Source organism: Dichotomopilus funicola, assembly GCF_033296635.1.
Source record: "Dichotomopilus funicola strain CBS 141.50 unplaced genomic scaffold C8A04scaffold_61, whole genome shotgun sequence".
In the NCBI taxonomy this organism is placed as follows: domain Eukaryota; kingdom Fungi; phylum Ascomycota; class Sordariomycetes; order Sordariales; family Chaetomiaceae; genus Dichotomopilus; species Dichotomopilus funicola.
In genome coordinates this window covers 141,703-153,682 of record NW_026944082.1, presented here as the reverse complement: position 1 = coordinate 153,682, position 11,980 = coordinate 141,703, and the positions used below count along the sequence as shown (strand labels likewise).

The following is an 11,980-nucleotide window of genomic DNA, read 5'->3' as shown; positions in this document are numbered from 1 at the left end:
CTTGCATGACGATGGGGTCGATGAGCGAGCCCGGGAAAGCTTTCCGGGCGGCCAAACTGACGACTGGACAAGGGCCCCGGGAAGGGGGGGCATAGCCCGGTCGTCGAGAGCGGGGAAGACGCTGTTTTGGTTGGTTGATTGGTTTGTCGATTGGTTGGGTGGTTGGGTGTTTGGTGTGGTGTGGTGTGTTTGACCTTTGTTCGTTTGACACTTCGGACTTCCAGGGTAGAGCGGGGATCGGGGGTCGTCGGGGAAGGGAAGGAAAGGGAGGGTAGAGGGCGTAACGGTGATCGAGAGGGTTTCAGGTGTTAGGGAGGGGATCCTTGACTTGACTTGGGGGGGTTTGAAGAGGAGGGTGTTGAAGACAGTATTGAGGTGTGAGAGACGGACTGTGTGAGTTGCGGTCAACAGTAGCAAGCAGTCAGTCGCGCGGGTAGGTAGGCCAATGAATGCACCTTGGGAAAGTTAGGGAAGTGTAGCCGGGTATATTCTCCGTCCAACACCTAGCCCCGGTTTGCCCCGGTGTGAGCGGCGGTGAAGAAGGGAAATTAAGACACTTGATAGCACAAAGCTGTATATCTTGGGCAATAACTACTTTTTGATGGCTACCCTCAGGCTTAGATCACCGAGGTGCACCTACGCTTCTTGTTTCATAGCTAGTGGCCAGGGTTAAGCGAAACGATGCCTTCAAGGTGGAATACGCAAAGACTGTTCATGTTCGGCTGTGCTGTATATAACGTGTACTATCATGTCTCGTGTACGGAGTACAATATGTAAGGAGTAGAAAATCTTTGAAACAAATAACCGTATGTATGACTACGCGACGCGACGAGGAGAATGCAATGCCAAAAGTAATGAGACGGAGGATAACGAGACAGGAAATGAAAAGACGACCACACCTGCTAATACTGAATGAAATGTCCACTTAAGGAGAACGCAAACAAGGACTGACCGTCCGAGTAGCTTCTCTTCTCTACCCTTCTCTTAATACCCCATTTCGTAGCCCTCGATCTCATCCACGCTTTATAACCCACAATTCAACCTAACATAATCCAACCGAAAAAAAAATAAAAATAAAAAATAAATAAAATAAGAAGAAAAGAAAAAAACAACATAGAAAATCCCCTACAAAAACCTCCCCAACAACTCCCTGACCCCCCTAACCTCCCTCCCCCTCCCCCCCACAACCTTCCCGTTCCCACCACACCCACCCTGCTCAGCACCCCCCTCCCCAACCCTAATAACAGCCTCGACCAAATCCCTCGTAATCTCCTCCCCCACCACACTATCCCGTGCATACCGCGGATGGGACGCGACGAGTTGTCGAATCCAGCGGGCGGCTGTGCACAGTTCGCCGCTAGCGCGTAGACGGATGAGGTCCAGGTAGCGGGCGAGTTGGCAGCGGGTTTGCACGTCGATGTTGACGGAGTCGAGGTAGGATTCTACGAGGGGGATTAGGCCGGGGAAGAAGTCTTCGTCTTCTGTGTCATCATCTTGTGTTTCGTCTGTTTCTGTTTCTGTTTCTGGGGTGGAAGTGGATTGGGGCTTGGTCTTGAATTTCGTCGCGCGGGCGTAGGCGGTCCCGTTGATGATCTCATTGACAGACATAAGACGGTACTCATCCTCAACCGGCCCCGTCGGGGTAGGCGGACGGCTGGGGTTAGTAGTCGGGGTCGACGCCCCCGACGCCGACGAGCGGGACGGACGGAAGAGGTTACGGCGGAAATAGAAGCGGCGATCGAGGACGGCATCACGGGCGTGGGCGGTCTCCATGTTCTCGTCGACTCGCTTGATGGGGATGTAGAAGTTGAGGTTGTAGCTGAGGATGACACGGGTGATGAGCACGATGAAGACGGCGAAGGCGGCGTTTTCGAAGTCGGTGATTTGGATCTCCATCGGGCGGAACTCGACCCGCCAGCCGATGCTGTTGTCTGCTGGAGGGGGTTTGAAGCGCATGTGCTGCCAGTTGGTGCTTTGGATGTTCTCGAAGTGGTCGGTTTTGTTGAGGTCGAGTTCTTGTAGGTCTTCTGAGAAGATCACGATCGGGTCGCGGATGAAGAGGTGGGCGAAGTGGGTTGCGAGTCGGTCGTCCATGCCGCCGTCGACGAGCTGCTGCTTGATGCTCTCGTCGATGACGAGGTCTGGGTCGAGGTACTCGGGGCGTAGGCGTGGGTCCTCGGAGATGTACGTCGAGTTGGAGGCGTACCGCGACTTGGGGATTCGCCACCGGTCGTTCACCAGCGGCTTCTCGCCCATCTCCTCTGGCGTGCGGTCATCGACGGCGTTGCTGATCTGGTTCCACCGCACATCCGTGTCGGCCAAGAAGCCCTTGTAGATCGGCGTGGCCGCCGTGAGTGCCAGCATGATGGGGCCCAGCGGGCTGAGCTGGTCGTACATCTGGCGGCCTTCGGTCAGGTTCTTGGCTTGGAAGGTGATCTGTAGGCAGCAGCTGCCCATGCCGAAGGCCATGGCGTCCATGTGGATGAAGTTATCGGGGGCCGCGCCGTTGCGCACATCGTCATCCTCGGGCCACTGGTGCAGGTCGTAGTTGACCGTGGGGTCTTTCCAGGGCCACGGCGTCAACTCGTCGCGGAAGACGGGCACGTTGACCTGGACCTTGCGGCCGCGGCGAGAGCGGATGTTGGCGGCGAGCGTGGGGAAGCGGATGTGCGGGTTGGCGATCTCGTCGGGGACAAACTGAGACCGCAGCCGGGAGCCCGAGGGCGGATAATGCGGGCTACTGAACACGCCGGGGCTGCCGAGCGTGGGGAAGGTCGTCAAGGTGATGGGGTGTTCGTTGGGGCGCATGTGTTCTTTGGCAATGATCCTCCTATGGCATATCAGATCAATAAACGGATCTCATAAAAATACTCGGCTCAAAAAACCTACCTCAGCTTCATGTTCGGCTCAACCTCCAACAGCTCCTTGAACTCAATCCCCCACGGTTTCCCTGGGGTAGCCTCAAGCATGAACCGCCCGAACTCAGGGTGGAACACCGGAGGAGGCTGGCTGAGTCTGGAAAGTCTCGGTCAGCTCAAACCGTTCGTCATGTAGCAGATAGGTAGGTAAGCATACTGCGCAGCAAAACCATTAGGCGTATGAGCAGCCTTGGCCAGATCCTTATCTCCGGCCAGGGCCGCCAGGATATCGGCTTGTCTCAGAGACAGCAACACCTTCGGGTCGTCCTCCGAGTACGTCACGACGAGGTACTCAACCTAGGTCTAGGTTAGACCGACATGCCATCCCAAAATAAGATGTGATGATATGATAGGAGCGTGGACTCACCTCATCACCCCAAAGCATAGCATCCCGCTCCTTGCCCTTAGCCTTATTCCATATTTCCAGCAGTTGCTGTCTCGTGTTAGTCGTCCATCTTGGTTCACGGACCGGCCCGAGAGATCCGAGTACGAGACTGAGCGCTCGATGAGCCCTGACAGACAAAAAACGAACGAATCGGTCCACTCACCCGGATCCCCCACGATCTGACATGATCAGCCTGCTTCTTGGCATCCGGCCAATCCAGTGCCGTTCCTAATGCTCTTTGACATGCGCACGTGGGAGTCAGTTCTCTGTACAACCTACACGTGTATGTGCTGTACTATGCTGCATGGCGTGCTCGCAGGGGGTATGACGTGCCCCCTGTCTTGCAGCAGTAACACGTTTTGTTGAAGAAAGACATGTGTGTGCGTGATCGGCTTGATATGGGGAAGAGCGGGTGGGGGCGGGGAATAGAGGGAGAGGGGGGTGGAAATACGTACAGGAGGCCCATTGTTTAGAAACGTTGCTCTCCTTCTTGACTGTTCCTGGGTGGGAGGTCCTCGGACGGTCTGTGCCCGCTGTGGATGATTCCCTGCCCGGCTACGCCTGGTTCCTCGAGGGAGTTGGCGAGATGAGATGAGCCAAGAGCGGTATGTCAACGGTGGATGCTACCAAGGATAGCAGATTGATCTGCTAGCCGTGGTTCTAGCCGTCGTCGATACTCGGTACGTCCAAGTCGATGAACCGCAAAGATCGAGGGATCTCAGATCTCGAGGTGGCTTTGTCGACTGTCCCAGCCAGGAGCCAATGACCAGAGCCAAGAACGGTGTAAGGCAGCCAATAACGGATATCAAAGACCCAGAATGAGAGCGATGCGCGAAGCGGTATGACGACGAAGGTTGTTCTATCACAGGAACCTGAAACAAGAACACTGATCTGACAGAGAACGTGCTCGAGGTGCGTATGTATGTGTGTGTGTGTGTGCGTGCGCGGGTGAGGGGATTAAACGGCGAGAGGGGAAACAGAGATCTTGATGAGCGAGTCGAGTCAAATGTCAGCCAGGCAACCCACAGAGACGAGGTTTGTCTCTGCTGCTACTGCTGCAACTGCCACTGTCGTCAGTCCACTCACTCCCTTCCGTCTAGCCCGTCAAACCTCCTCCCAGACCTCGACCTCAAGCCTTCGTCCCACGCACAGTGAGTAAGTAACTCACACACGCCCTAAAAAAAGAGCGCCGTGAGAAGGCCAATTCGTCGACGTGTAAGTGCGTTTCACCCCACGCTGACAGCCTCGCAGTCGGAAGGCGTTGTCTTGGCGGTGCAAAAGCACGAATCAGAGGCTGGTGACGTTGTCGACGGGAAGTGTTGCTGGGAAGGCGTGATGTCGAGCACGCAATCGTTCTGTGCTTCAACTGGTGCGGCGGTTTTACGCGGGGGACAAGACTTGGTGTAAGTGCGGGAGTGCGGGATGAAGATTAAGCGACGACGGGTCCCATGACCGATGGTTCGATATGAGAGAAGAAAGTTGTTGCTGTTTCTCTGTTTCTTCTTTTCTTAAGTGTCTTTACTTTCCGCCGTGAATCTTCGTTTTTTTCCCGTCCTCGGGATTTCCAGTCGGTGTCGGGCTGGATCATATACTAAAGGTAACAAGAACCCCCCAAACCCTAAAATGCCGCGGGGGTGGTTCGAATGTTTAGTAATGCGTCCTTCCGTTTTCACCGGGGGCAATCCGGGGTATCGAGCAAAGGCTTGGTATCCGAAGTGTATGGAAAAGGCTGGTTACGGAAGGCGTTGTGAAATTTTCACACAACCGAAAAGGAACAGACTGCGAGGGTGACCTCCCCCAAACGGAGAACGGGATCCGGTCGCGGGGGTTATTCACTTGGTCAAGTTTTAAAACAGGAGACCAACGGGAAACTTTTGTTCTCGGGTGCTCCCGTCGGCCGCTTTGATGTTCTCCTTTCGATGTGGGGGGAGAAGGGGCGAAATTTTTGCTAGACCCGACATCTGGGTAAAATTTCTACTTGGGGATCTCGAATGCTCGATTGTCCCGAGATCTAGCTCCGGGGACGCCGTTGCCTTCAAGAAAAGCGTATTTCGACGTAAGGTAATGCGTATCACGATGTACCATAGTACAAGGAAACAGGTGCACCACCTATGACAATGGGCTGGGGAGTACATAGTATCCGAGAAAGTTACCCCGTGCCCGCCTTTGCGGAGACATGGACATTTGACCGGCGGCCCGTCCTTCATTTGAAGACAATTTTTTCTTCAGAAAAAAGGGAAACTTTACGTCTGGGCGCGGGCTTCCGTGGGTCTTCGGATGCTGGTTGCTTAGAAATCCACCTCGGGAACAAAAATCCCCCCATTTTCCCCCCTCGTCATGCCGCAAAAAACGTGCACCTCCCAAGTCGGGAGCGCTGCAGGAGAGGAGGCGGGTGTGTTGTGCGCTTTGCATCGCATCCCGCATGAACGGCTGACTGAGGTCTTTTTTTAAATAGTATTTTTTCCGATCGAAGTTGTTCGGGTTGCCAACGGACCCAACGGTGAGCGCAAGTTTTGACATGTGCCCCTCGTTGGGAAGAGGGGCACGGCGATATGATAAGACCCTAACCCTGGTGTAGCTCGTCTCACTTTGTCAACCTTCTTCATTCACACCGAGTTCGCTTACTAGGAATTTGTAGCAAAGATCCATAATGTGGATTGTATCTTATAGATATAATTATACAGCTTATTTATCTTCCCCTCCTCCATTTTTACACTCGCCGGGACTGCCTCTGGCAAATCTCCAGCCCAATTATCACCCCGATCCATGTTTCTTTCTGACAGTCCCCCCAAAGAGATCCCAGTAGTTGACCCAAACTCCAATCCATGCGTCTGTCTGTATGCCGTATGTGAGACGTGGTGGTGTACATGTTGGTCTCTGTGAAGAGGCCACGGAGTATTCGAGAAAATAGAAATAAGAAAACATGGGAAAGCGAAATAGGAAAAAAAAAAAAAGATCTCGATGATGTGGGCTAAGCCAGTCTCTCTTACATCCCATCCCGCCCTCCCCAGACATTATTAATAAGGAGGGAGCATCAAGTAAAACAACCTAAAAAAGCCCAGCCTGGAGAGAAAGAAAGAAAGAGAGAGAGCGTGTATGTGCATTTACCGCACATTCAAATATAAATCCCCCCCCTTCCTCGTGGGCGTCAACTCAGGCATCCACCCAGGCGTGATCGGCGGCGCAGCTGGCTCTCCTCCTTCCTCGCGTGTCCACCCGTTTTTGCTCTTTGTTGTTTGACTTTTGGGATTCTTTCCATCTGAGCCGGCTTGTTTGTTTTTGGGGTTGGTGAGTGTGAGGGCAGTGACTTTGTCGGCGCCGCGGCGTTGGGCTAGGAGGGAGGTTGGGCCTGTGGGTTGTTGCTGCTGCTGGGGTGGTGTTGGTTGGGGTTGTTGAGGTTGGGGCGTGGCGACTGGTGTGGGTGGGTAGATCGTCGCTTGGGAGTGGTGTTGGTGGTATGGCTGGTGTTGCTGCTGCTGGTATTGCTGCTGTTGTTGATACGGTTGCTGCGGCTGTTGATATTGCGAATAACCCTGCTGCTGATACAACCGCTGCTGCTCCGTCGCCATAAACCGCCTCTCCGCGGGCAGCTCATACGGCCCCATCGGCGACACCGGTTTCTGCTGGTACTGCTGCTGCTGTCGCGGCCGCGGAACTTGACCCAGATACTGACCCTGCCCCTGACTCTGACCCAGTCCTAGTCCCTGGCCTTGAGACGGACCCCGAGAATGACGCTGCCCCTGCCCCTGAGACGACTGATTCCAATACGAAGCCGGATTCGCCACCTGCCGCTGCCGCTGCCAATACAGAGCCTCCTGCGACCCCCCCGGAAAGAAATGCGGCGCTGCCGGGGGTACATTTCCCGTGCGTGTCTCGGGCGAACCAGTCCGGAGCTGGGCTGGGTTCCGGTTCGGATTCGGGTTCGGGTTGAGACTTGCCGGGGCGTTCCACGGTCTCCTCACCGGCCCGTTGTAGGGCTGCTGGTGTTGTTGTTGATATTGTTGCTGCTGCTGTGAGTTACCGGCCGAATTCGGCCCCAACCCTTCCCCAGTCGGACTCGGCTGTCCCGACGGACGCCAAACATTATACTGCTGCGCTACATGTCCCAGATCTGATCCCCCAGTAGACCCATTCTTTGTCGGTAGCAGGGGAGACACCTGTGCTTTGTTGCTGCCTCCCGGCCGTTGTGGTCCGTGGTGAATACGGGGGTATGTAACGGGTGATTTTCCCGCGGGTGAGACGGCGCTGGAGGGATGGGGTGACTCGGCTACGGGGGTGAGATCCCGCTGCTCACCATCATCGCGGGCGATGTTCTCGTCCTCTTCTTCGCCGCCGGATTCGATGGAGGTTACTGATCCCTGAGAAACACGACGGTTGGTTCGCTTCGTCGAGCGCCGTCTGTTGTTGTTATTGGTGTTCCCCTTCAGCCCCGTCAAATCCCGACTCTCCCTTTCGTGCATAATGGTATAAAACGAGCCACTCCCACTCCCCGAGATGGCAGTCCCCGGCATGATAATCCCCACCTGCGACTCCTCACTGATGACCGTCTCAGCCGTCTGGGACAGCCGTGCGGAATAGGTCGGGCTGGTGACCTGTGGTTCGCGACGGCGGTCTTGGAAGGCGATGGGTGAGCTGAGTTTGCGGTTGGTAGTCGTGTCCGGTTTGCGCGGGAGTCGGAGCGGTGAGACGACGGCGTCGGGCGCGAACCCGCCGTAGGCATCTCGGGCTAGCTCGGCGCGGGTTTTTTGTTGCGGGCTTGGGAGTTCTGCTGTTGCTGCTGCCGCGGTCTGGGTGGGTTGACCAGTTGGGATCGCAGGCACTGGAGGTACTCCTGTACCCTCAACCGCGCCCGGTTCCCGAGTCGACGAGTTACGCAGGATCCAGTTACCGCCCTTATCAGCAAAGTACACCGTCGTCGCAGACTGGGGATCCGACGGAGGAGGCCGCCACACACTGGTTCTCTGTCCTCCCGCGTCGGCCTCGCCGTCCTCCGCAAACTCAGTCACCACGCTATCCCTGGACGAGTCCGGGACCGACCGGGCCGGGCGAACCGGTGCACCCTGGGCTTTCGGGATAGCCAGGGTCAGCGCCGGCTTGGTTGTTTCCCCGCCCGGTTGTGGTCCGTTCGAGTCCCGTGACGGGGTGAACACCAGCTTGGGAACAGCAGGCATAACAAGCCCCAAAGCCGGTGCCGCCTGCCCGCGCACCGAGGCAGGGGACGTAGTCGGGGTTGGTTTGCGCGGAGGAGTCGGCGGGCGTGAGGCTGCAATGACAGATGCTAGAGCGGGTGACGGCCGGGCAAAGACACCTCCACGAGCAGCCGCCGGAGCGGGAGACGCGGGCAGACCGGCGCCTTGGTACCCCCGTGGGATGGTTGGTGTCCACCCGGGGTTCATCGGGTTCCGCGGCGACTGGTGTTGGATTCGAGGTAAGGGGCTGGAGATCTGAGGCCCGCCAATCCCCATCCCCATCTCTGGACCGCTGTCACGGCGGCCTTTCTTTTTGAAGCTCATTGAATCTCGCATTCTTGCGAAGCCGGATCCGGATTCTAGATCTCCGAAGCGCCTTCTGCGGATGTAGCGGGCTAAGAGCATGAGCAAGATGCCGAGGACTAGAACGGCTGCGCAGCCTAGGGCGATGCCGGTGACCTGCGCGCTGTTGAGCTTCTTTGAGTCTTGTCCCGTGGCTGGGACACTGGTAGCATCGCCTGTAGATACAGGGTCCACGGTGGTCGATGCCGATGACGACGAGGTGGTGGATGTTGGTAGTGCAGTCGAACGAGGCCGCGTCGAGCTCGTTGTATCGCCAGAGGGAAGAGTAAAAACGGGGATAGGAGCAGTAGTACTCGCAGAAATACCAGAATGCGCGCGCGTCGACGTGCTTTTTCCCGTCTTCGTCGTCGATGGTGCCACAACCGGACCTGTCTCGGATGAGGGGAGGATCAGAGTGGCCTCGAGCGTCTTGTGCGTCCTGGGCTGGGACCTCGACACCCCGATGCACATGTTATAGGCCGTGTCCACCTCACCGGCTATCCCAATGTTCGTTAGCCCCGTCATCCTAACTAACTCACCCGAGTTTGTGTCTCAATACGTGCAATAAATACATGATCGGGTAAACTCACAGAAGTCCTCCTCATCCTGGCACGCGCCGAACTGGCCCTCCCCTGCCATACACGACGCTGCCCCTTCCCCGATCGTGTACCCCGACGCTCCGAGCTGGCGACACAGACATTGCAGCGAGGGCGCGTCGCCACAGACGGCGTTGTCAAAGTTACCCGCGATGAAGGACTTGAAGCAATTCTGAGCGCATGTCGGGACAAAGTTGAGGATTTCGGGTGTGACGTTGGTTGTTTGGGCGGCAGCGACGGTCGGGAGAGTGAATGTTGTTGTTGTTGTTGTCGTCCATATCACGAACCATAACAAGGATAGCCGGTATGCCATCCTCCCGAGAGACATCTGGCATCTGGGTGTGAACAGTCAGTTATCGAGGCCGATGGGCCGTGCTGTGATGGTATGATGTTGAGCTGCCCCTAGACAGGAGCATGTGTGTGGCTTTGGGTTTACCGTCGTACCTCAAAGTGAAGTCGGATCCATCTGAAGACGACGCCAATAATATCCCACTTGATAACTCCCCAGAAGAAGGGCTGTAGGAAAGAATATGACGTGTGTGGTAGACTTGCTCAGCCACGGTAGGAGGCCTGATGATAGAGACCGGCCGATGTGGGGGGAGCTGAAGGTCGGGAAGCGGCCGACCTAGTGTTCGTCCAAGTTCTCAAGTTTAAACATTAAGCGGAGATAGCCAGCATCTCCCGTCTTGGTGTGGGTAGTTGTATGGTAAGTCGGCCGAAGCGAAGGGAGCCGTCGAGAGTGTAGAGAGGAATGACCAAAAGAGGAAATAAGGGGGGTCTACTGTATCGTCGTGTCGACTTAGACAAACACCAAACAGTACTAGAAAGAGGTACTTGAAACAAGCAAAGGAAATCAGGACAACAAGAAAAAGTGATAGTGTAGATAGCACCACTAGGAGGAAAAGGGGGGAAGAGGGGGGGGAGATGAGACGAGCCGGAGAAAAGAAAACAAGAGACGATGAGATTGAGAACCAAGGGAAATCACGGCCGATGATGGTGGCCGCATTGGCGTCCTTATTTCTCTTGCCGCCGACGATGCCAAACCACTGGCTCTCCATCAATCTGCGCTGCGCTTCATGACACAAGGCCAATCCCCCCATCGCAACCACACACATCGCCCGACACACCCCTGCTCGTGCGCGCTACTTCCAAAGTAGTACTGGACGTAGTATTCGCCTCGAAGAGAGAGCGGATGGTAGACCTAGCTCGCCTCGCCAGCTAGCCGCGGGTGGTTCGCTGTGCGTGGGATGCGTCATACTGCGTCTAGCCCCTGGTCATTGAACCGGGGGAAGAAAGTAAAAAAAGACCAAGAAACATCCCGAAAGCTGCATCCCATCAGCCACACCAGATTTGTTTCATCTAGAGCTGCGCTGGCAGACGAGAATGAGTCGAGACTCAAGCCAAAACGGTGGACAGAACCTTCGACACCGACACTGGCATCCCACTGCAGCACGCCCAGTCATGATTCAACAAACCCCAACCCAAATTCAGATCCCGCCTTGCCCGCTCAATAGGAATCAAGCGATCCCCATCGGGACATCTGCAACTAAACCTTTTTGCGAGGCACCGCCCCCGCGCCTCCTCATTGGCTGCTGGGATAGATTTGGCTCTTTTGCACCATTCTTTGTATCACGGCTCGGATTGGCTCCGGAAGTTCGGGGTTGAGGACATTTGGAAAGAGGGGGGAAACAACCTGAGCGGAAAAACAGAGAGCAGCACCAGCAGCAACAGCGCGGCGTAAACAAGTCCACCCCATCGTCCAAGTTCACCGGCCCGGCCCCGTCGGCCGCTCTGAAGATGCATCATCAAAAGACCAGACGGCCGACTCATGTAAGTAGAGATGCAGCAAAGTGGCAGCGACAACAACACAACCCTCAAAAAGAAGAGAGCGGGCGGCGGGGCGAGGTGCTTGCATTTTTGTTTCAGCGTTTGCAGGTGAACCCAGCGCTCTGGTTGGACGAAAATAGCCCGCGAAAGATGCGAGCCCGCGCGCTTGGAGCAGCACCCCACTAAAAAAAGATTGGGTCGGGCGGCTAAAAATTGCTGCTCTGCTGCAGGCGCTTCCATCTGGTTGGCCGTGCGAAGCGTGGGAGCGTGCTTTGGGCGCCAATGGAGAGATAAGATAACGAGCAGGGGGCCGTGCACTCGCCCAATGAGAGAGGTCACGTGGATTGATTTGGCGCAGGAGCCAATCGTATTGTTGGGGCGGAGCTTGTTGAGCCAGACTCACCGGGATGCCAAGCCGCCGCCCTTCTGCTTTCTGTGCTTCCGTGCTGGGCCTCGACGACACAGAGACCGTTGAGAAGCTGTTGTTTGAGATGATGCGGGTTGATACTCCCGGTATGGAGAGCTGAATCGCTTGCAGTTCTTTCAGTTCCGGATTGATTAAAGGGAAAAACAGAAAAGAAAAAAAAGTGAAAAATCAGTATCTGCTATGCAACGGTTCCACGGACCGTCGAGATCAGTTTTGGGAGCCGAGCCTTGCCTCGGAAGCGCCCAAGGGGCGGCCACCTTGCTGACCGAAACAAACATGCACTTCGACTTGTTGTG

The 11,980-nt window shown here is 55.8% G+C and overlaps 2 protein-coding genes across 2 annotated transcripts; both read right to left on the bottom strand.

The window, feature by feature from the left end:
* Positions 1-1,125: 1,125 nt before the first annotated feature.
* On the bottom strand, positions 1,126-3,769 carry C8A04DRAFT_31163 (glutamate-cysteine ligase-domain-containing protein; the record flags this gene model as incomplete). Its single annotated transcript, XM_062781663.1, has 6 exons — positions 1,126-2,830; positions 2,890-3,015; positions 3,076-3,215; positions 3,286-3,351; positions 3,467-3,539; positions 3,759-3,769. 6 exons carry the CDS (start codon positions 3,767-3,769, stop codon positions 1,126-1,128), a joined length of 2,121 nt encoding a protein of 706 aa, XP_062634672.1.
* Positions 3,770-6,407: 2,638 nt separating this feature from the next.
* Positions 6,408-9,758, bottom strand: C8A04DRAFT_14202 (uncharacterized protein; the record flags this gene model as incomplete). Its single annotated transcript, XM_062778003.1, has 3 exons — positions 6,408-6,958; positions 7,025-9,331; positions 9,425-9,758. 3 exons carry the CDS (start codon positions 9,756-9,758, stop codon positions 6,408-6,410), a joined length of 3,192 nt encoding a protein of 1,063 aa, XP_062634671.1.
* Between the last annotated feature and the right edge of the window lie 2,222 nt (positions 9,759-11,980).